The sequence below is a fragment of the Hyaena hyaena genome, unplaced genomic scaffold (assembly GCF_003009895.1).
Source record: "Hyaena hyaena isolate Hyena2069 unplaced genomic scaffold, ASM300989v1 scaffold_101, whole genome shotgun sequence".
Classification (NCBI taxonomy): Eukaryota; Metazoa; Chordata; class Mammalia; order Carnivora; family Hyaenidae; genus Hyaena; species Hyaena hyaena.
The window spans coordinates 3,233,079-3,257,496 of NW_024080733.1; the positions used below are offsets into that span (position 1 = coordinate 3,233,079).

Genomic DNA, 24,418 nt, shown 5'->3' on the forward strand with positions numbered 1-24,418 from the left:
AGGTGGGAGCCCTGTGTGGGAAGGAGCCCTGTGTGGGAAAGAGGAGACACTTAGCAGGCAGACAGCACCTGCTGGGGTCCGGGTGGGTAGTACGTGTGGAGCCTTGGAAACAGTCGTGCCCCCTTTCCTCTGGTGCTTGTGCTTGTAGGAACTGACTCGCAGGTTACGCTCACAGGTGTTCTAATAGGCTTGCACTGAGAGTCCATGAGCCGTGCTAAACGTGAGTCCATAGGGGATTTGTTGCAAAGTCTCTGGTTTGGCAGCAGTTCCCACTCTGACAGCAGTGTGACAGGAGGAGCCCCTGCTGGCGTGGCATTTAGGGGCACAGCTCATCACGGAAAGCAGCCCAGATGCTCATGCGTGACTCTGGTTCTGAGGACAGGACAGCCACACACGAGTGTCTGGGGGAAGAGCAGGGCTGGGAAATGTACACCAGCGCTTACTTTGTAAACCGGCGGATTCTCTCGAACTCTTAGGATCAGTTTTGTAGCAAAATCAAAAAATTATGGTTTGAAGGACTGAGGTGTAATATTTGGATACAGTTCATAATTACCTAGCAATGAGAGCTTGTGGAACATCGGACTTCAGACTCATCATTTCCACGCGTGTCCTTTCCTAAGTAGGAAACTAGGGTCCTGCTGAGACCGCAGGAGGGTCCCAGCCTGAGGCGTCCACAGGTGCCGTGCGTGGCAGCAAGGGGATAGTGGCTGGGGCCCAGGCTGGCAGGGGCTCCCCGGGTCTGTGCCAAGCAGAGACCCCCGGGAGGGAGGGCAGGGGGCCGCCTCCCTGAGGCCCGCCCACCGTGCCCCTGGAGACCCGAGAGACTTGGGGAAATCCCAACTCTGTACCCTGGGTCCCGGGCAAGGCCTCTGAGAGTTGAAGAGCGGCCCTTGGGTTAAAACCATGCAGGAGACTGGTCCTGGGGGATCAGCACTTCCCTGCGGTCCCTGGGCTCCCGCAGAGGGTGAGCAGCACAGCAGACCACCACAGGGAGGGAAATGACAGGAACCCGGGAGGGCGGGGGCCTCCCCTGCCTGGTTTGTCCTTCCCTCTGCTCCCGCTCTAGAGGGGCAAACTGCTCACCCTCAGTGGCTGCACAGTCAGCCCATGCCTGGGGCGCCCAGTCTTGTCACATGGGAGGGTAGTGCTCACTTCAGTTTTGGGGTGCTGGGTGGCTCATCTGTCCCAAGTGACCTGGGGGACCTCCCTTCTCTTGGACACGTCTGGGCTAAAGTGGAGTGAGTGGTGGCGCCACTCGGGTGTGCAGGGGCTCTGTGGGTCCGCAGCTGCCTGAGGACTCCATCTCCAGACCCAGAGGGCCCGAAGCAGCAGCGGGTTCCAAGTCTGACTGTGTTCTGATGTCTCGGTTACCTGCACGTGGCAGCTGTGCTTGGTGCAGGTGCCCTGGGGCCACGGCTCCAGATGAAAGTACAGAGGAGCGGGCAGGCTGGCACCAGCACCCATACTGCTGACCCGTGACCACGTGTATTTTGGACCCTAATTAAGTTCCCCCAACCTATGTGTTAGCTTGTCTTACTGCCTCCGACGAGATAAATGCAAATTTATCTCGTTAATTTCCTGTTCATGATGTTTTAAGAGAAAAGTCCAAGTGATCCCTAAACTCTTTAGTGCTGAATAATGACTTTCGTGATCATCTGTGTGACTTTGCAGAGAGGGGGAGGGAAAGGGGGGGAGGGGGGAAGGAGGGCTAAGGAGAAGGAAGAAGTGGGGGGGCAGGGGGCGGAGGGAGGGGGTGAGGGGTGGGGGAGGAGAGCAGTTAGAGGACAGGCAGGCTGTCAGGATGTCACCCTGTGCTCCAAGTGGCCAGGGTACTGGGGCGTTCGGGATCAACGTGTCGCGGTGTGTAGAGTGTTCTGTGGGAATTTAGTTTTCTTTTGACGGCGGTGGGGGAAATGGGAGGGTTTTAGAGGGATTAAGTGCCCCGTGCTCATTCAACAAGTATCTGAGAGTGTAAGACAGTTGCTGTTTTAGTCGCAGGTGTGGAGAAGGTGTTTCTCCTACCTGGAAACCTGCTTGAAAAGTGTCCTGGGAGGGCCCTCTGCTGGGAATGCGGGGAGCTGGCCCCGCATCACCATCGCACACTCTGTCAGGGCGTCCCCTCCCCACAGTACAGGGGAGCAGGACTCCCTCTCCCCCCTGCCCGTTAGCACCAGGTAGGAGGTCCATCTGCAGGGGCTGGGGGGCTGGGGAGTGAGTTAGACCCCAGCTCCACCCCCACCCCCAGCCCGCGCGCGATTGGCCCGTTGTCAGGGTACTAAGGGCCAGGCTCGGTGCCCCTCCCTGGACAGGGGACGGGACTGCTGCCCTGCCGCTGCAGGCTTGTCCCTGCTGTGGTGACCGGGGCTGTCAGCCGGAGACACCCCCCTGGAGACCCCCTTCCCCCTGGAGCCGTCGGCATGGGGCCCTGCTGGAGGGCGCTAGTCCGAGCCCTGCCCCTGCTCTCCTGGCTGCAGTGCATTCCTGGGAGCAGCCCTGAGGAAGGTGGGTCCCCTTCACCAGGGTCTTCACCCCTCCCCTCCTGCCTGGGACTTAATTGCCAAAAAATTACGCACCTACTTCGGTGCTGAGAATAGAGCCTGGTTGGGTGAAGCGGGCGTTGTGGAGGTCTAAGGTCAGAGCACCTCCACGTGGGCCGTGCGCGCCCGCTGCGGGGGCTGGGGGCCCCTCCAGGTGGGCCGTGCGCGCCCGCTGCGGGGGCTGGGGGCGCCTCCAGGTGGGCCGTGCGCGCCCGCTGCGGGGGCTGGGGGCGCCTCCAGGTGGGCCGTGCGCGCCCTCTGCGGGGGCTGGGGGCGCCTCCAGGTGGGCCGTGCGCGCCCGCTGCGGGGGCTGGGGGCCCCTCCAGGTGGGCCGTGCGCGCCCTCTGCGGGGGCTGGGGGCGCCTCCAGGTGGGCCGTGCGCGCCCACTGCTGAGAGGGTCTAGAGATGTGGGTCGTGCGCGCCAGCTGTGGGGACTGGGGGCATCTCCAGATGTGGACCATGCCTGCTCACCTGTGCAGTGCCTCCAGGAGCGGAGCCCACAAAGAAGCAGGTTTGCTCCGTAGAAGGTAGGGTGTCGGGCATTGTCGTTGGTGCTGGCCTGCCAGGTGGGTGCCCAGCTAAGCTCCGTTCAGAGCTGGGAAGCTGAGTCCTGACGTGACAACAGGGACCCGATCTGAACTGAGAGCAGGGAAAGGTCACCACCTGTGAAGAACAGCATTCCCGAGGTGTTGGGGCTCCATACGGTCTGCCGGTCTGCCGGGTACAGCCCGAGCCCCTGCTGTGGGGATGTCACCCAGCGCCACAGTCAGGCAGCCGTGTGTCATAACTGCCCTGAGTCTTCCCAGGAGCCGGGCAGGCCTCCATTAGGTAAACCTTTACCTCCAAGGCAGCCCCGAAACTGAGCATTAAACCCCAGTAGAATTTGGGGTTTCGAACTATTCTGAGTAGGTGCCTTGTGTTCATCAGAACTTAGCAAAGGCAGAGAGGGGTGGATGGCTATGTGGGGTGCTCTGCTAATGGATTCCCTCCAGAGTATCTGTGCCCAGCGCAGCTGAGAAGCCCCCGCAGAGAGCACCACCCTCCAGTCCCTGCTTCTCTGCGTCCTTAGGAGTGACAAGGTGGTGGTCCCTGTTCACCTGCCGCAGGGCTCCCGGCACCCCCCGTCCCGTGTCTGATACTGCCCTTGAAACGTGGCTGATGTGATGGAGACACTGACTCTTATTAAATAAACTCAAGTAGCCCCAGGTGGCTACCGCTGGCACGCGGGTTGGCACAGGGACATCAGTCCTCCGGGCTCCTCATCGCGCCCAGCATCTCGGGTTGGCTCTGAGGCCTGGGGCTCCATCCCCCACCCCTGGGAAGGGAATGCCCGGGGCACGGAGCAGATGTTGGGTCACAGGGGTCCTCACGGTTGACAGGAAGGTGCCAGCCACAGGGCTTTGGAGAGGGACTGTGTGCCAACTTGGTGGGTATTTGCACACAGCTCACTTTAAAGCCCGTCACCGGTAACGCCGGAAGGTACACATTTCCCCGCGGGGAAAGGACGACGGGGCTGGAGCGCTGGGCAGGGGACCCCGTGCAGGGCCTGTGTGCTGAGCCCACCAGGGGCCCCGGGCCCTGTGTACTCACCTGCCAGGCTGTGGGGCCCCAGCAACGTTCCAGAAATCACAGGATTCCGAGGAATTTGCCCAAGTCCAACCCACGGCCTCCTCAGCCTTTCTCCTGGGACCCTCCCTCCCTGCCCCCTGGGAAGGAGCTTCCCGTGCCCCCACTTGTCACCACTGCCTTCTCCAGCGCCGTGTGCACCCGCAAACAATCCCAGACCACACGGAAGAGTGGTTTAGGTTTCTCAGTACAATACAAAATAAAACCAACTTTTGTAAAAATCCCTATTAAATTAAAATGTCACCAGAAAGAGTTAAGGGAACTGACCAATAGCGAAAAAAGAGAGGCTTTTATCCTAGGAGGACTCAGGCAGCTCTGGGGACCGCAGAGGAGTGGGGGGGGGGGGGGGGCGGGGGGGGGGGGGCACCACGTCACGTCCCCAAGGGCACAGGTGGGCACAGGACAGGGGTGGCCCTGAGGGGTCCGTGTGGCCTCCCTGTCTGTCCTCCTCTCTCCAGAACACGGTATCCATGGTTGCTGCGTTCCCAGACTTTATCTGCCGCCAGGCGCCCTCTCCCCCTGGGGTGCTGGGTGCTGGCCTCTTTCAGGCGGACACACAAACACCCCGCCTACTCTAGGCGACTGGGTAAGGGAAGCTTTGTGAATTAGGGAAGCAAGCTTTTCTGGTGGGGAGCATGTTACAGGCGGGTTTGTGCTTCCCCCGTGTGGGCCGTGTGTCAGGGAACAAGCACAATCTCCCCCACTTCCCTGTCTTCCAGGGGGGTTAGGAGGAAGCCGGCTGGCTGGCTGCTGTGGCCCGGGCCGTGACCCAGGGACACCGGGAAGGACCTCGGTCCCGGGGGCCCGGGAGGCCCCTAAACGCGTTTCTGATGACCCGGAGAGGTGAGCGGCCCTGGTCTCCAGGAATTTGATAAGCTTTATTTTATTGTATTGTTTTTTAAGATTTTATTTCTAAGTAATCCCTACCCCTAACGTGGGGCTCAAACTCACGACCCCAAGATCAAGAGTCGCGCGCTCCACCGACTGAGCCAGCCCGGTCCCCCCACAGGCTGTATTTAAAGTGTGCCTTCGGGAATTTTTCTTTCAAAGGAATATTCCACTTTTATTGGAGTGTTGGGAAAGTGAAGGTTTTTAAGGGAGCTGCTCAAAGTAAAGAACCGTACACAGAATTGAGCATTAGCCCGACTTTAGCCCAAACTGTGACCTCGGCCTCCGTGCCTGGCCTGTGGCCCCACCGGTGCCAAACCTGCCACTTCTTGCTTGGTGTGTGCCTGTGTGTATATGTGAGTGTGTGTGAGTGTGTGTGAGAGAGAGACTGGCGTGTGTGCGTGACCTCTGACCCCTCCCAGCCCTGAGATCTTGCACGAAGGACCCGCGGTCCACATCCAGCCAGACGGTGATGGGCACGCTCCCTGGCTCTGCACCTTCCTGGACTCAGCAGGCTTCCAGGGCCTTCTGGAGACCTGGTGACGTGTCAGGTTTACCTCGGAGCTGGGGGTGGGGCGGAAATCCCTGGGAAGGGCCTTGGCAAGGAGTGTGCCCAGAGATTCGACGGTAGGTAGAGGGGCAACCGAAAGGACAGACACGGGGAAAGAATCAGGCAAGGCGTGTAAATAGCTGTTCTGGCAATTTCCACACAAGGGTCCAGCCAGGTGCAGAGTCCTCTGCCTTCCTGCCCGGTGCCTCCGTGTGCACAGGGGTCCCCACCTTCCTACCTGGTGCCTCTGTGTTCACGGAGGTCTCTCCCTTCCTGCCCGGTGCCGTGTCCGCGGCTTTGGGCATGTCCTGGTTTTACTCGCTAGCCCTGACCAGCAGAGGTGTCCCCCACACCACCTTCCCTGAGGCTGTGGCTGCTGCGGAGGACGTCCTGGGGGCTGAGTCACCCCAAGTGGTCCAGTCACAGCCACACGCCGGGTCCCAGGCCCTGCCAGCCCGCCCCCCTCTGGAGAGGGAAGTTTCCTTCTTGCTGCTGGGAACTATTTGGCTCCCGCCGTCTTATCTGCACAGCCAGGATGTGTGAGCAGTGCTGTCTGGCCCAAGGGCACTTTCACGAACGCTTGTGCTCTGGGAAAGTGGCCAGAGCCAGCCCACCAAGGCCAAGGAGAGTCTCTCTTGTATTTAAATTTTCCTCTCAACCACCTGTCCCCGTTTTGTATCGGAAAAGATTTTGACCTCTCCAGGCACAGCTGCTGCACCGTGTGCGCCCCCCCCGTGAGCGCTCCCCTTCAGAGGCTGTGGTCTGCGGGCCGCCCTCGGCAGTGGCCCTGCGTGGTGGGCAGGCCTCGCTGCCGGCACCGGGTGTGGGAGGAGGTCCCCTGGGCCCTCCCCTGAGATCTGCTCCGGGTCATGGCAGAGACCCCTCCTGTCTTGCGATAAGGTGTGCACGATGCCAAATGGTCCCTTCTCTGTGTTTTCATTTTCTCGTTCGCCTGGCCTGCGGGAGACAGGTGCGGTCAGGGGCCGGAAGGGATCCTGGGGATGAGGGTAGCTGAGCCTGGCCCTCAGCCCAGGACCATCCTTTGTCAGAACCCAGCCTCTCCACCAGCGCCCAGGCTCCATAAAGTGTCCCTGTCTGCCCCCTAGCGGCAGCTGCTCTGGCATGGCATCGAGAAGCAGGGTTTGTCTCTGCAGAAGCCTTGTTTAAAGTATATGCCCTCCCGACTTCACAGACACGCAGAGAGGTGAGGACCGGCCACGAAGTCTGTGTGTGTTTTCATGGGGAGGCGCGACCCAGCCCCAGAGAATGGGGTTCATGCCTGCAGTGCAGACACAGGGCCCAGGCAGCCCCTGGGTGATGTCCCCGAATGGCACCCCCAGTCTGGTCAGGACCCCAGTCTCCACACCTCAGTTCAGGGCTGTTTGATTCCCTGCATGTGGATCTTTCTGGATGACCGACGGCACTGTGGACTAAGGCACAGGTGCCCCCCTGGCCCTGATCCACAGCCTGTAGGTGAGCCACCAGGGCCCCGTACTGGTCGTGGGCACCACTGTACCCAGGGCCTGGGCCTCTGGAGCTGCAGCCTGAGCTCTGCGGGCGCCCCTCTGGGAACGCAGGAGGTGCGGTGAATTGTTGGCTCTGTTTGTACCGTGCTGAGCCAAGTTGCTGTCTTCCAGGGTCTCCCCAGTCTCACTGCAAAGAGAACCTGCACTGGGGGCACATGGGCGGCTCCATCGGTTTAGCCTCTGACTCTTGCTTTCAGCTTGGGTCATGGTCTCACAGTTTGTGGGTTTGAGCCCCACGTCGGGCTCTGAGCTGACAGTATGGAGCCGACTTGGGGTTCTCTCTCTTTTTCTTTCTCTCTTTCTGTCTCTCTGTCTCTGCCCCTCCCCTGCTTGTAATCTCTCACAAAATAAAGAAACTTACAAAACAATAGCGCCTGCACTTTCCCTCCCTGGTCCTCGGTGGGGATTTCAGGGGAAGGACAGGCTGGAGCTATGCTTTGTGACTGTCGCGCGGTGCACAGTCTTAACCGCTGGTCTGGGCCCTTCCTTTCCGCAGGGGTCAGGTCCAAGCAGAGGAGTGTGGCCTGGGGAGGGGAGGTGCCGCGGGAAGGGGGGCACGAGCTTGACCTGCAGTGCTCTCTGCTCCCCAGTGCTGACCTCCCGCAGGTAGTGGGGAGGGAGGGACGCTGTTTTAACAGTAAAATGAGATGAAAAATCTGTTTCAACTCATGGTTCAGAAACAGGCCCCAAACTTGGAAAACGGCCGAAAACTCACAGAAGCAACTTTCCACCAGTGTGAAGCCAGCGGACTGCGGCTTCATTAATTTATGCAAGACATTCAGGTGTGGATGGAGGGTGGGCACCCGATGGCTGTGAATGCAACGATGGTGCTTGGCGCATCGCCGCTCATTTGTCCCACCCGTCAGGTGCGTCTGGACTGCCTGCTGCTTGTCCCCCCGCGGCGCCGAGCCCCCGAGAGCGAGAGCAGAGGAGCATGGGGGTCCCCGTCTGCCCCACTTGGACGGAGGGCCAGCCGGTAAGGGCCTGGGAGGGGGAGCTGAGTTCGCAGCCCTGAGTCCATCCCCACCTGCACCTCCAGGGAGGGGTCATCCCAGCTGGGTTTTCCTGGTGAGGAAGTAGAGAATCAGGCCACCTGCTTGCCCCCAGCTTGCCAGCAGGTGGCAGCTCTGGGCTTCAGAACACAGTCTGGACCCAGAGCCTTCCTTACCCACCTCTCTGTGAGCGGAACTCGAGAGGGCATCACTGGGGCAATTTGGTTGGGGCGGGGGGTGCTCACTGGAACTGGATTACAGGGATTCTGCTCCAGGGGGTCTGGGGGTGCTGTGGCCAGTCCAGGGGCTGCACGCTTGCGAACCACTGAGTCTGTGAGGCTCCCCCCACCAGGATCCACGCACTGGGGGCATCCAGGGTACTCGGGGCTGTTTCACGGCCACAGCGCAGGACGGTATTTCTGTTATCTTCTAAAATAAAAATCTTAGGGGCACCTGGGTGGCTCAGTTGGTTAACCGTCCAACTCTTCATTTCATCTCATGGTTTGTGAGTTCGAGCCCCATATCAGGGTCAGTCAGTGCTGACAGCTCAGAGCCTGGAGCCGCTTCAGATTCTGTGTGTACCTCTCTCTCTGCCCCTCCCCCAGTCACGCGCTGTCTCTCAAAAAAATGAGTAAATGTTAAATTTTTCTTTTTAAGTTCAAAAGGTTGCCTGAAACTTAATTTCCAGTGTTACTTTAGGTGGAAGGGATATTTGAGTTCTCAGCTCTGGGCCGTGCACTTAGATGTGAGGAGCTTTACAATTCAAGCAGACAAACCGGGTTTAATGGTGTGTGTTGGCAGCTGGGGCTCGGGTGTGGCTGTCGAAAACAGTGCGAAACCAACCCTTCCTGATTCTTACCTGAGGATCATGGGGAATGGATTTTGCCCATCTAAGCTCCTTCCTCCTTCGGTGATCAATGTTTATGTAACTTTATGACCCTGTATCTTCAGGATGTTTTCGTATGATTTTTCTTATTTGGGGACGTTTCCGCTTGTTTAGGAGGTCAGAATTTTATTCTGCTAACCTGACCACAGTACCCATGGGAATCGATTGGTTTCAGAGAAACGGAAGTCACTTTATTCTCCGTGGTCATTCACAGATGTGTTCGTGGGCGCTCAGGCAGGGAAGTGCCTCATCCCTAAGTTGGCATGTTGGTCTGTGCGTAGTTTTGAAGAAGCTTCAGCCACATGTCTGCAGGTTGCTCTTGTCCAGCATTTATGAGCCCAAGATGTGAATCAACTGGGCCTTTGACAGTAAATGGGGGCGTTGACTGAGAATATTGAAATCGGAATCTGTATTGAATCCGAAGGTTGAGGAGGGTTGGAGCCAGCCTGGCGGTGCTGGGGACGGGCCAGCCCTGGTGGCCAGGCTCCGCCGTCCGTGGTTTGGTGTCCTGCCCCCCTCCCCCCAGCCCCCGGCGGTGAGTGCGGCTAATAGAGGCTGGGCGCTGGTGGTGAAGGAGTCAGCACAGAAATCAGCCCCAAGCACAGGCTCCTCTCCACCCACATCCCGGTGCTGCTCTGCAGACCTGTTCTGGGGGCTGCGTAAGCATAGTGCCCGCCAGGCTCTGCGCAGAGCCAGGGCTCAGTAGAAATGTTTCCTTTAACCTTTGATTGTGGGCGTTTCCAAACATCTACACGACCGGAGAAAATGGCATCATGCACACCCTTGAACTCAGCATCAGCTTCAGTGGTTTTCAACCGTGTGCAGTTCTTGGGTGAAAAAACCAAATTCGGGGGTGCCCAGTGGGCCCAGTCAGTGGAGCATGCGCCCTTGATACCAGGGTCATGAGTTTGAGTGCCACATTAGGTATGATGAAGTTTTGGGGTGATGGTGGGGGGGTTCCAGAGCCAATGGCCAAGAAAGAATTCTTGAACATGTCTTTGGTGCAAAAAGGTGATTTTATGAAAGTGCAGGGACAGGACCCATGGGCAGGCAGAGCTGCACTGGGGTCATGTCTGGTAACTCATTACATACCCTCAGGTTGGCAGGGGTGTGTGTGCAGGGATAGTCAGTCTCTAAGGAATTTTGGAAGCAAGGTTTCCAGGACCTTGAAGGCCAAGCTGTTGCTAGGGAAACGCCATTTTCTACCATTTAGTATAACCTCAGTCCTGAGCCCCTCGGATGTGTATCAGTGGCCTTAAGCCTGGGGTGTGATTGTTGCAAATGTCCTGGGGCAGCAGAGATAAAGGAAGTAGACTTACAGGGTCCTGGAGGCTTGGATAATGTTAAGCCAAGATTCCCTTCTGCCCCCAGCAAAGTGTCATCAGGAGGCAGCTGAGCTCCCAGAGGGAGGCCACTCTGCTCATTTCAGGGACTTGTCACTGGGCCATAGGATGTAAGGGAATTGGATTTTTCATTTGCCTTAGTTTCCCTCATCACCACAGCAAACTCTTAAACCCCTTTCCCATGTGCTTGGGTGGCGGGAAGTGTCCACGGATCCCACCTTGGGGGGGGGGCGGGTGCCGTTAGCCTGCACTGTGCCCTCAGCCCACCCCATACCCCCTCTTCGTATCCCCCCTGAGCAGTTTTGACCCTTAAATCTATAAAGTTGTTGATGGTGGAAGGTCTCGTCTTCTGTAGCTCCCTTCTGCTGAGGAGGGGCGTGGAGATGTCCCTGCCTACATGGGTGGGTACGGGTCAGTTGGGAACACAGACGGAGGTGCAAAAGGCCGAGGCAGCTGGATGCCCCGGGGCAAGGCGTGTGAACCTCCTAGAGGAGAAAGGACAGTGCATCGGGCTGAAGTCCCTGCAGCGGGAGACTCGGGAGAAAACAGCAGGCCCACGGGCATAGCTAGAAAGATCCGCCCACGTGAGAGTCCTTTGGCGGCTGACGAGCCTCCCCTGCCCAGGCGTGTGACCTGTCACTAAAGGAAAGAGCGGGGCTGTTTCCGAGGAAGCTGAGTGTCGCGTCGGCGGGAAAGTGGGATGGGTTGTGTGGTCATCCGCGGTGGGTACAAAGCGGGACGGGTTGTGTGGTCACCCGCAGTGTGTACACGGCACATGGTTGTTATGGGAGCGCAGGCTCCCCCCAGTGCGGTATGTAGAACACGTGATGCCACTTAGCTGTTTGTAGGGTGTTTTATGCTTGTGAACGGGTTTAGTATTTAATACTGTAATGTTACCGTGAGAGCCATCTAAGGCCTTCACTGTGTGACGGGTGGTGTGTAGCTGTCACAGACACTCTGCTCGGTGTAGCAGTCAGGTAATTCAAAGGGGTATCTTCACAGAAACGAGGAAACTAGAGGTGAGCGGTGAGAGCTCATTACACACCCCGGGTCTGCCAGGGGTGCCAGCGACACGTTAGAGGTCAGGCGTGGAGGACCCTCAGATGGCAGCGGGAACAGGCAGCCGGAATCAGGGTGCTCTTTCTGGCTTGTGACTCAAACGTCTGTGGCGGTCCTTTGAGTGGCCCATCCTAGGAAGGAATTGTTAGTCGAAATTGGGGAAGGAGAACGAAGACGAAAGGTGCAGCCATCCCGAGAGAGGTTTGGGGTCGTCCACAGGGTCACGGGAATAAGGTGGCACATGAGTTTGTTCACTCATTTCCTGTGAAGGGGGTCCAGGTTTTGTTAAGATACAGGAGCCCATGAAGAACGCCCCTCTCACGTACCGCAGTGGGAGCGTGTGATATGACCCAGTAGGGCCCTTTTGTTTTGAAGTTGAATTTCCTGCTGTGCTCGACTTTTGGTCCTTTGAATAAACCACGTCTTTTGGGTTTATATGGCGTGGGTTCCTAGTAACTGCCAGATCAGCTTAGGGAGGCCAGGGTTGGCATATTTAGGGATTTATGAATTAACCGGGCCTGAAGTAAATAATTTCACAGAGCACTGTAGTCCTTACCTGCTGATAGGTCTACAGTGAGAAGAGTCTTTCTATATACAAATGTTAGGCGAATCCATCCCATTTTCCGGGTGTTTAAATAATATGCCCATGGGGTCCTGTGACTTTCCACACAGAGTAACGAGAAGATTGTCCATATCTGTGCTGTTGTGTTTACCTGAAAGTTGTCTAGTTTAGGCAAACAAACATTTAAAGACAGCCAGAACTAGAACTTAATATCCATAAAGGTGCATTATTGAAACATAGTTTTTCTCTCTAAAAACCCTCATTTCCAGAGAGAGCCAAATCGAGACCAATTGGTTTGTAGAACAAGGTCCAGTCTTCACAAACTTGGCCTGATTATTTACCCAAGTGCAGCAAGAACAGCAGCTGATCATACGGATCTTTTAAAATTGGCTTTGCTGGAACCTTTGATACAGAATTCTCCAGACTGAACTCTTAGCAGCCTCTCCAGGCCGGGTGCCAAGCCAAGTACTTCCCTCAGACAGGCCTGCGATCCTGAAGTGGGCGGGCTCCTGTCCCCGAGGTATCCCGAGGTCCCCGAGGTCCCACACCTGCCAGGAAGGGACCTTCCTTACTCCCCTGGGGAGGCTGCTGGAAGCTCCGGAAGCAGGTGTCAGGCCAGCATTTCCAAGGGGCTTTATGGCCCGTGTTTCACAGAGTCGACCTTAGCTCCTTAGAGCCGTCTGCTCACATCTGAGTCCATGCAGGTCTCAAATAGGACATTCCAGTCAGAGCCTCAGTAGAATAACCCGTATTTCCAGTGGTGACCTGTGACAAGATGAGCAGGCTCTTATTGAACTTAGGCAAACAATGTAATTGCCGTGAAGGAAAGAACACTCACTGAGACTGTTTGAATGTCAGAGGGTTTAGGGAGAGAGGAAAGTTAAACCTCCCCAATTTACAAACGAACAATTTATGCCATCTCTGTCTATCTTACACGTCCTAAGAAAAAGTTTCCTTAATCGGGAAGAGCAAACATTAGAAACAAGCAATATTTCAAATAAGAGTCACAAAAACGCTCATTTTTCTCAGTTCATTTAGTCCCAAGTTCCTAATTCTTGTTGAGTTTGAATGCACTTTTTAAATTCTTTTTTAAAGTGTTTTATTTATTTTTAAGAGAGAGAGACAGAAAGACAGACAGAACGTGAGCCGGGGAGGAGCAGAGAGAGAGGGAGACACAGAATCTGAAGCAGGCTCCAGGCTCCAAGCTGTCAGCACAGAACCCAACGTGGGGCTTGAACCCACTAACGGTGAGATCATGACCTCAGCCGAAGTCGGATACTCACCTGACTGAGCCACCCTGGCACCCCTGAATGCAGCTTTTTAGTTCTGGAATTCTTACCTGTTTTAGTATTAATCTCAAAGATGTCAGATACCTGTATTTATCCTAAAAGTCCTTTTCATGAATCTCCTTGAAGATGGAATATATTTTGTGAGAGAATAGGAACAGTTATAAATGACAACAGCTCAGAAATGGACATTGTTAAAGATCTGATGAGAGTTCATTATGAGGCAACTGACATGGGAATTTGGTTATTTCTGTGACAACCTAACACTTCAATAGTCAGAATATCGAGTGAGGACCTTATACCAAAACGTTAAAACTTTAGGAATTGCATCTACAGTTGAGCAGCTACAATATTTATCTGTGCAGCACAACCTAGGGTTTACCATTGCACGACTGTGCTTTTCCGAGTAACTTAGCATTCCAAATAAAAAGGCCTAATTGGTCAAAAAGGTTCATGTACAGGTTAACCCCCAGGAAGTTTGTTAAAACCTTAGAAAATTAATGAACACATCCGAAATAGGATTACACAGCATTACACATCTTAAAACTTTATTTATTTACCCAAGGTGGGAATAAGAGATTCCCAAAGCAAATATGTGGCATTATATAATTGTTAGCAAAACCCGGCTCTTTCACCAGTGAGAAGTTTTAACTTTAAGTAATCAAAGACCTGAAAAAGATGAAACAGAAAGCTTTGGTTTTCCCGGCAGGAAAACCAAAACAAACACCAAAACCTTTATTTACATTTTCTTATCAAGAGCAGATCAACAGTCCAAGAACACTTTTTTGAACAGAGAGAAAAGCAGAATTTTAACCTTCTACAAGTGTACTTTTAAAAATCCATTCATTTCAACCTTAGTCCCTCCCAACCACACACGAAATTCCTTTTCAAAGATTTCCCTTCTCGAACCTTCTACAACTTTCCTTTGCCTTCATATGTTGTCCCAAGCCATTTCTCTCCAAACGACCAGTCCCATTTAGGACAAAATTACCTTGCTTTACTTCAACAAAAAGTGTATTTCCATTGGTTAGATCTTTCTCACATACCTCCTGCTTTCCTTCGTACAGAGTCCCTTTCCTTATTTCTGTCAGTCTTAAGTATACTTAGCAGCGTTTTGACTCTTAGAAACCTTAGTCTCCAGTTGAGGACTGTTGCACCAGAATTTTTTTAGGTGCTAAATTCATGAATCAATTAAGCACAAAGCACGTTTTCCAATACACGCAAATGGCCTTAGTTTCTCTGCAATAAGAAGTTAAAAGAGCAAACCTACATTCAGTAATCAAAGCTTTGGCACCCCATTCTATGTGGGAAAGACCCAGATGTCCAATGAGTTTCATCCCATTTATCGTGCAAAAACTTTATCTTTTTACTGTTTATTTATAAGACAGACAGACAGACCACAAGCAGGGTTGGGATAGAGAGAGAGAGGGAGACACAGAATCCAAGACAGGCTCCGGGCTCTGAGCTGTCACCACAGGGCCCAACGCGGGGCTCAAACGCACGAACTGCGAGATCATGGCCTAAGTCAGAGTCGGATATTTAACTGACTAAGCCACCCAGTTGACCCTCTCATGCAAAACTTTAAAGTTTCATGTTACCAGAGACTTAGAAAGCTATCTTAACAGTTGCCTATGAAAACTTTGAGACACAAAATTAACCATCATTTTAAGTTATCTTTTTTGCTAAAAAATTGCAACAGAGAGCAGAAGCTTATTTGACCTTTAGTCAACCTTGGTAGAATCAAAGTTTCATATTTAATGCTGATAACTCTAAAGACAGGCCTATCTTTAAAAAAATTTTTTTTTACATTTTTTTGAGAGAAAGATAGAGTGTGAGTTGGGGAGGGGCAGAGAGAGAGAGGGAGACAGAATTCGAAGTAGGCTCCAGCCTCTGAGTTGTCAGCACAAGCCCAGTGCAGGGCTTGAACCTAACCGGTGGTGAGATCATGACCTGAGCCGAAGGCTGACACTTAACTGATTGAGCCACCCTGGTGCCCCTAATAATTTTTTTTAATGTTTATTATTTTTGAGAAAGAGAGAGAGAGAGAGAGAAACCGAGTGCAGGCAGGGGAGGGACAGAGAGAGAGGGAGACACAGAATGTGAAGCAGGCTCCAGGCTCTGAGCTGTCAGCACTGAGCCTGATGTGGGGCTCAAATCCACAGACTGCAAGATCACGTCCTGAGCCGAAGCTGGACGCCCAACCTACTGAGCCACCCAGGAGCCCTTAAAGACAGGCCTATCTTAATTAAACCAGCAAACTGAAATTAGCTTAAACAAATGTTTCACCTCCATCCACTTAAATCTCAATCAGGTTTTCCCCATTGTCAGTTTTTACCTGGGACGCCAGTGGGGCCGAGGGGGTGCTCTCTTCTCCTTGACCTCGAGGTGGGAGGAGGAGCTGGTGGTGGCTGAGGCACTGAGGACCGTATGGGAGCCAGTTCTGGAGGCCGCACCCCGGGTTCTGCAGAAGCGGGAGGGGGAGGGGAAGGCAGAAGAGGCGAGAGGCCACCAGCAGGTAAGGAAAGAGCATTCCGGTTCTTAAACCTTGTCAGCTGGGACAGAGGAGCAGACACCGTGTCTGTCTGTCTGTCTCTCTTTTCCATTAAGAAGGCCAATGTTAATTCAGCTTCCTGCTCGCTCCCTGTGTCTCCTCCCAGTCACCAGTTGCTTCTGGATTTCCGGCAGCCCTGTGAGAGGAGAATTTAAATGTCCGCACCATTTAGAAAGCTGTGGCCCCGTCTCCTACCTGCTTCACGTCGCAGACAGACTGCAGCCTGGGTCAAAACGTCCAGGGGGACGTACCTGCCCTAGATTGGTGTTTTGCAAACTACAGGTTCTTGGGCAGGGAATTCAATATAGTAGATCGGGTTTAGCAAGGGGAAAAAAGTGAGTGCATGTGGCAGAGATTAGGTACTTAATAAAAAGCCACGAGGGGCGCCTGAGTGGTTCAGTTGGTTAAGCATCTGGCACTTTTTTTTTTTTTAACGTTTACTTATTTTTGAGAGAGCACGCAAGCAGGGGAGGGGCGCAGAGAGAGGGAGAAAGAGAGTCCCTAGAGAGTTCGACAAGGGGCTTGAACTCAAGACTGTGAGATCATGACCTGAGCTGAAAGCGAGAGTGGGATGCCTGACCGACTGAGCGCCCCAGGCGCCCCAGGACCGTGTCTGTGGAGGAGGCTGGGACTGCAGCTAGCTTGGGGGTGAAGCCCTGGTTTGCTGACTTGGCCTCGGGGGGTCTGTCTGGCACCCTGTCCCTATTTTTTTTTAATATTTTTATTTATTTCTAGGAGAGAGAGAGAGAGAGACAGCGTGAGCAGGGGAGGGTCAGAGAGAGAGGGAGACACTCTGAAACAGGCTCCAGGCTCTGAGCTGGCAGTCAGCACAGAGCCCGACGTGGGGCTCGAACCCACAAACCACGAGATCATGACCTAAGCGAAAGTCGGACGCTTAACCGACTAAGCCACCCAGGCGCCCCACCCTGTCCCTGTTTCTAATGCATGTTCCATCTGCTCCAGGCACACGGAGGTGGGTGGGCGCGGGCCTGGCTGCGAGCTGGGAGCGGGCCGGACTGGGCACCCCCAGAGCCCTCGTGTGGGAGCGTCGTGCCTTGTAAACTTTGGGGCGTCTTCCTGGTCTTCATGTCTGCGCAGCAAATCCCTGCCTGGTCCCTTCGACTGTGGTTCCCGCCATTTTGTCCCCATCGCCCTGATTCGGGAGCCCTTGACCCTCATCTCGTCTGCCCTGAGCCCTGCAGGGGACAGCGAGGGCCCTCCGAGCCAGGTCGTGAACGGGAGCTCAGGCCGTGGACTTGCCTGACTTGGCCTGTGTTTGTTTACCTCTGAGACACCATGTTGGGTGAGGAAGAGAAGAAAGAGACACAGAATACGAACAGCACACCCACCCCCACCCCAGGCAGAGCCCACGGGCACAGGACTCCTGACCCATGTGGAGCGCAGGAGGCGTTAACCTGTGTGTGATGGGTGTGTGCGGCCGGGTCTCCTCATGGAACACGGCAGCCCTGACACCTCGTTTGCTCTTTCCCCAGAGGTCCGCGCTAGCCCTGCGCCTCCTGTGAGCACCGGCAAGCCCAGCCGTCCTCCGGGTGTGCGGACACGGGCGAAAGGGGACCAGGGACCGCAGAGCCCACGCTCGCTGGCGTCCTGGGACAAGGTATTGGTGTCGGGGGCCCTCACGCGTGCCCGGCGCAGGAGGAGCTGGCCGGACGCGGCTTCAGCCCCGTGTGCCGCGTCCGGGAAACGGGGTTCCCTTGCAGACCTGGAGTCCTGTCGTGAGAAGCCAGGTCGCGGCCCAGAGACAGAGGTGGGGACCGGCTGCAGCCCCGAGGGCTCCAACGCAGGCAAGGCCTCCGGCGGCCCAGGGGACCGAAGCCCTATTTTGGGGGGCGGGGGGAGCTCTTTGAAGGCCTCTGCTAGTAAGACTGGGCGCCCTGGACGTCTGAGCAGGTGCGTCCGTGTCTGGCTATCAGAAGGCCCAGCAGCGGCGGGGTGCAGAGGACGGGACAGGTGGTCCCAGCCGTGCGAGGAGGCGGGGAGTGTCGGCCGAGAAGCTGGGGAGTGGCGAGGCCCGGACATCGGAGCCACCTGTGCCTAAGAGCGAGCTCTGATGGCTCTCAGCCCAGAGCTGTGCCTTCGTCCTGATGGGAAGGAGCCCCTTCTGCAGAAGCTCCCGGAACCTCCCCGCCCCTTGGCGGAGATTATCTTGCAGCTCAGTTGCTGGTGCTCCTCAGGGGGGTCCCCAGGACTCCTCACTCCCCTCGGGGGCCCCCAGCACTCCCCACATGGTCCCCATCCTTGTCATGGGGGTCTCCAGCATCCCCCGTGGGACCCCCCCCCTCGCCCTGCACACAGCACCCCTGAGGGCATTTGTATCTGAGAATAGCATTCTGTCAGCCCACCCTGATCCCGTTGGGAGCCCTCCCGGGCTCACCGGCTGCTTTGTGGAAGTTTAGAGGGGGTGGTTTCAGGTTCATAAGGAAGGATGTCTGCAAAGGGGGACCTGTGATGACCGGCGGGCAGGGTTTGGGAGAGGTTCACTGGGGGGATGCATTCCCAGACACAAGGGCACCCGCTACTATGGGTTTGTTGTGGGCCCGGCAGGGGGGCGCCCCATCTGCACCTGCTCAGTGACCCACACGCTCAGCCAGCCCCGGGTGGGGGGGTGTCCCCCCAGGCCTTGGACCTCCTGCCTGTTTCCGTGGCTCTCCTTGACCTTGAGCCCACCTGCCCCGTGAGCCCCCATGGCCCTGCTTCCCAGAGCGCCGGGCAACCCAGCCTCCAGCAATGGCCACGTGGAGTGCGGACCCGGGCCCTGGACGGATTGGCGATTACGCGGTTCTGTGGCGTAGTGTTGTGTGAACTTGAGACTGGACTGAGTTTGTACAATGTTCTGTTGCAGGGGAAGCAGGGGGAGAACGGACGGTCCTTCTCACTTCAGGACGGTATATAGGGAGTGCTTCTATTGGCGGAGCTGATCGTCCTACATAAAAGTCGCGGGCCCTACTGTGATTTGTAGGACGTGCACATCTGGTCATTCGGATGACCTGAATCTCTCCTGTGGATGTGGTCTTTGTCCTCAGCTTCGGGCTCCAGGCTTCCCCAAACCCAGGGACTCTGCATCAATAGAAGGCAGGAGGGTGCCTTTTGTTATGTTAATGGACTTGAGGCCCTCCCCAGGGCTGGTGTGCGGGGACCAGGAGTGATTGCTACGGCCACCAACCCTGTGATTCCAGGGTTGAAACTTCCAGTCTCACCCCCACCCCCCACCTCCGGCTCCATTAAAAACCCAGAGGATGGGCTCCAGAGAGCTTCCGGTTGGTGAGCACGTGGAGATGGGGGACAGCAGGCCCTGGCGAGGCGGGAAGCTCCACGCCCCCCTCCCAGCATGGCCAGCTCGTCTCTTTCACCATGTCCTTTACTGATGAATGGGACTGTACGGGTCTCCCCGAGTTCTGTGAGCCGCCTAGCGAATTAAAAGAAACCGAAGGAGGAGGGTGTCAGAACCCCAGAGTGACCGCCGGGGGCTGTGGCTGCTGTCTGAAGTGGGGGGAGGCGTTTGTGCTGGGGACTGAGCCCATCACCTGTGTGTGGGGTCTGTCTCTGGTAGAAGGCGTCAGAAGCGAGCCGAATTCTGGCTGGTATCTGAGAATTGCTTGGTGTTGGGGGTGACTCCACTCCTCACTTTGGAATTGGGTCTGGGACCCGTAAAAGGTCATAGCTCATAGGTTAAAGGTTACATGGAAAGTTAATGAGCAAATGTGATTTTCTGGAACAAACACAGGTGAGTAAATACGGTTCCTTCCCCAGGTGAATGCTATGGACGTTAAGGTTGTAAAACCCACTGCGGTAGTCAGGTGGCTGATCGGCGGTGATTTCAGTGAGCAGATGTTGAGTTTAGAGTGACAAGTCAGGACACACTGATGGGTGAGCCGGGTCCTCACTACGCCCTGGCTCCTGGGAGACCCCGGGGCCCTTACCATGCAGGGGGAGGCGTATTCCCTCCAGCCCCCACGTCTTGAGGACAGAACACTGAGGGCTGGCTTAGCACCTTCTGTTCCCAGAGTGTCTTGTTTTCTTGAATAAAGCTAGGGGCTCTCGGTCAGAATTACATTTTCATTAATGCAGAATAAAACATCTGGGGCCATTAGTAATGTTTGTGCATGGTCAGTACTGCGTCCCACAGCCGCGGCCCCTGCAACTCAGATGTGGCTGGGTCACAGGAGGTGACCAGCAGCCTGCTTCTCTGGCCTGCCTTTGCCTTCTTGAGTTTGCTGTTAGCCTGACTTTCCAGCAGATTATGCTGCCCTTTCGCCCACACTCTTTATTCCTGGTCAGAAAACACTTCCTGTCCGGGGAGAGCACAGCATGTGAGTCACTGTTGAGGCCCCACACTTTGGAGAGAGGAGTTTCTAGACATTTCAAGCCTTTCAGAAGCAAACCATGTTTAAAGCGGCACTTGCTGAATTATTTTCTCGTCTACGGGCACAATTTGATGGGCGCATAGGTGTAGATGGAACCTTGTAAATATTCTTTCATGCCTTTGTGGTTACCCACGGTCACTCTTCTGAGGTCCTCCTTGGGAAGTCACTAACAGCCTGACACCCTTCCCTGGACAGGTGTCCTGTGGCGAGTTCTCCCCAGGACAAAGCACCGCATCTGCACTCGAAGCTTCCCTCCCAGATGCCGGCCTTGATTCAGTTACTCATTACTTACCTTTAGCAAGTGTGACTAAGGTTTTAGAATACCACCTCCCGAACTTCATTAAGCAGAGCTGCATTTTCCCGAGTCCACTCTGTTCTTTGTGCAGAAGCGTCAGCTGCTTACAGAAGACCCGTGGGACAGGAAAGCGTGGGATTCTCGTGAATCCTGTCTCTGTGCGTGTGGGAAAGCTGACACTTCCCAGGTCAGGAGCTAGGGGACCCTCGCATGTGCTTCCTCATGGCCCTAATGCTGCCCTGATGCTCGCTGGGCATCTGTGGGGCCTGGCCTTGCCCCTCCCGGGCCCATGGAGTGCAGGGTACCCCGTCGTCCCCCTCATTCTGCGTTCTGTCTCTGTCGCAAGCGTGAGCATCCTTTCTATATCCCAGGAGGTGACACACTGGCTCTGCCTGTGCACGTTTCCCACGGGTCCCAAGAAAACGACAGGGCCCCAGCCCTCCGGGAACGCCCACCTCGGAAAGCACAGAGCGCACAGTGGATGCTGGGCTGCGGGAACCCGGCCGCATCCCTGGGGCTCGGAGGCCTGGCGGGGAGGGCTGGGCACCATCCCAGGGGCTGCGATGCTGACGGTTCAGGTCACAGGAGAACTTGGAAAGCTCTCTGTGCCGGAAGCGGCGTGATGTTTCAGAGGCCCTGCGGGTAAATGATGAATGACTGGAGTGTGTGTGTGTGTGTGTATGTGTACATACATGAACATATGTATGTACTGAGGGCAGAGGCGGAGGCAGGAAGAGAAATGGGATGAAGTTGTTAGGGGCTAAATTTAGGTTCTCATCCAGCTTAGATTTTTTTTGGGGTGTGTGTGTGTGTGTGTTCCAATAAATTTTTATTTACAGAAACAGGTGGTGTCATAGTTTGCTCACTCTGGTATATAGAATAAGGAGAAAACTCTTGAATTTAGAATAAAAGGCACTTTTGGTAAATTCCTCCTGTCTGTAGCTCAGAGTTCTTTGCTGCCATTCTCCTTCACTACACGGTCGGCTAGGCCTTGCCTTCAAGGTGATGTCTCTATTCTTTTTGGTTCTTTATGTAATGTTTTTATTTAGATATAACTCACATACCACAAATTCATTGATTTAAAATGTACAATTTAGTGGTTTTAGTGTGGCACAGATATATGCCACCATCCATTTTAGAGCATTTTTATCTCCTAAAGAGATCCTGTAACATTTAGATACCTCCTCCAGTCCTAGGTGACCACCAATTTCCTTTATATCTCTGAAAAGTTGTCTTTTCTGGATGTTTCATACAAACGGAATCATACAATATGTGGCCTTTAGTGACTGAGTTCTTTCATAATATTCTGAATCTTATAATTTCAATTTTGTGATCTTTTCAAGGTTCATCCATGCTGTAATGTGTATGCGAACTTTATTCCTTTTTTATGGTTAAATAGTATTACATTTTATGTATATACCACATTTTCTTTCTTTTTTTGGAATTTTTTTCTTTTTCTTTAATAGTTTATTGTCAGGTTGGTTTCCATATAACACCCAGTGCTCATCCCCACAAGTGCCCTCCTCCATGCCCATCACCCCCTTCCCCCCCCCCACCCCCATCAGCCCTCAGTTTGTTCTCAGCATTCAAGAGTCTCTCATGGTTTGCCTCTCTCCCTTTCCTATTTACCCCTTCTTCTCCCCCACGGTCCTTCGTTAAGTTCNGGCCAGATTTCATGGTTTCTCATTGCCATGTAGTATTCCATGGTATAGAGAAACCACATCTTCTGGATCCATTCGTCTGTTGATGGACACTTAGGCTCTTTCCATGTTTTGGCTATTGTGGAGAGTGCTGCTATGAACATTGGGGTACATGTGCCTCTATGCATCAGCATTTCTGTATCCCTTGGGTAAATTCCTAGCAGTGCTATTGCTGGGTCATAGGGGAGCTCTATTGTTAGTTTCCTGAGGAACGTCCACACTGTTTTCCAGAGGGGCTGCACCAGTTTACATTCCCACCAACAGTGTAGGAGGGTGCCTGTTTCTGCACATCTTCACCAGCATCTAGAGTTCTCTGATTTGCTCGTTTTAGCCACTCTGACCGGCGTGAGGTGGTATCTCAGTGTGGTTTTGATTTGTATTTCCCTGATGAGGAGGGATGCTGAGCATTGTTTCATGTGTCTGTTGGCCATCTGGATGTCCTCTTTGGAGAAATGTCTGTTCATGTCTTCTGCCCATTTCTTCACTGGATTGTTTGGTTTTTCGGTATGGAGTTTGGCGAGTTCCTTATAGATTTTGGATACTAGCCCTTTATCTGATATGTCATTTGCAACTATCTTTTCCCATTCCGTCAGTTGCCTATTAGTTATATGGATTGTTTCCTTTGCTATGCAGAAGCCTTTAATCTTGATGAGGTCCCAATGGTTCATTTTTGCTCTTGATTCCCTTGCCTTAGGGGGATGTGTCAAGTAAGAAATTGCTGCGGTGGAGGTCGAGGAGGTTGTTTCCTGCTTTCTCTTCTAGGGTTTTGATGGTTTCCTGTCTCACATTCAGGTCCTTTATCCATTTTGAGTTTATTTTTGTGCATGGTGTGAGAAAATGATCTAGTTTCATTCTTCTGCATGTTGCTGTCCAGTTCTCCCAGCAGCACCTGTTAAAGAGGCTGTCTTTTTTTCCATTGGATATTCTTTCCTGCTTTGTCAAAGATTAGTTGGCTGTACATTTTGGGGTCCAATTCTGAGTTCTATATTCCATTGGTCTATGTGTCTGTTTTTGTGCCAATACCATACTGTCTTGATGATGACAGCTTTGTAGTACAGGCTGAAGTCCGGGATGGAGATGCCTCCTGTTTTGGTTTTCTTTTTCAATCTTACTTTGGTTATTCAGGGTCTTTTGTGGTTCCATACAATTTTAGGATAGGTCTAGTTTTAAGAAGAATGCTGGTGCAATTTTGATTGGGATCGCATTGAATGTGTAGATTGCTTTGGGTAGTAATGACATTTTAACAATCTTTATTCTTCCAATCCATGAGCATGGAATGTTTTTCCATTTCTTTGTGTCTTCTTTAGTTTCCTTCATAAGTTTTCTATAGTTTTCATCATACAGATCTCCTATATGTTTGGTTAGGTTTATTCCTAGGTATGTTATGTTTTTTTGTGCAATTGTAAATGGGATCAGTTTCTTGATTTCTCTTTCTGTTGCTTCATTGTTGGTGTGTAAAAATGCAACTGATTTCTGTACGTTGATTCTGTACGTTGAAACTTTGTTGAAATCATGGATCAGTTCTAGTAGGCTTCTGGTGGAGTCTGTCGGGTTTTCTATGTAGAGTATCATGTCGTCTGCGAAGAGTGAAAGTTCGACTTCTTCTTTGCCAATTCTGATGCCTTTGATTTCCTTTTGATGTCTGATGGCTGATGCTAGGACTTCCAGCACTATGTTAAACAGCAGTGATGAGAGTGGACATCCCTGTCGTGTTCCTGATCTCAGGGGGAAAGCTCTCAGTTTTTCCCCGTTGAGGATGATGTTAGCTGAGGGCTTCTCATAGATGGCTTTGATGATGTTTAAGTAGGTTCCTTCTATCCCGACTTTCTCTAGAGTCTTTATTAAGGAGGGATGCTGTATTTTGTCAAATGCTTTTTCTGCATCTATCGACAGGATCATATGGTTTTTATCTTTTCTTTTGTTAATGTGATGTATCACATTGATTGATTTGCGAATGTTGAACCAGCCCTGTAACCCAGGAATGAATCCCACTTGATCTTGGTGGATAATTCTTTTTATGTGCTGTTGGATTCGATTTGCAAGTATCTTGTTGAGGACTTTTGCATCCGTATTCATCAAGGATATTGGCCTGTAGTTCTTTTTTAGCTGGATCTCTGTCTGGCTTGGGAATCAAAGTGATGCTGGCTTCATAAAATGAGTCTGGAAGTTTTCCTTTGATTTCTAGTTTTATGAATAGCTTGAGAAAAATGGGTATTAACTTTGCCTTAAGT

At 53.4% G+C, this 24,418-nt stretch overlaps 1 protein-coding gene across 1 annotated transcript in view; it reads left to right on the forward strand.

Annotated features, from left to right (window-relative positions):
* The window catches only part of PKD1L1 (polycystin 1 like 1, transient receptor potential channel interacting), a 114,810-nt gene that overhangs the window by 1,545 nt on the left and 88,847 nt on the right, over positions 1 to 24,418 (forward strand). The window contains 2 exon segments of the mRNA XM_039235665.1: positions 4,893 to 5,007; positions 17,301 to 17,425. Coding sequence (XP_039091596.1) covers positions 4,893 to 5,007; positions 17,301 to 17,425 — 240 coding nt within the window.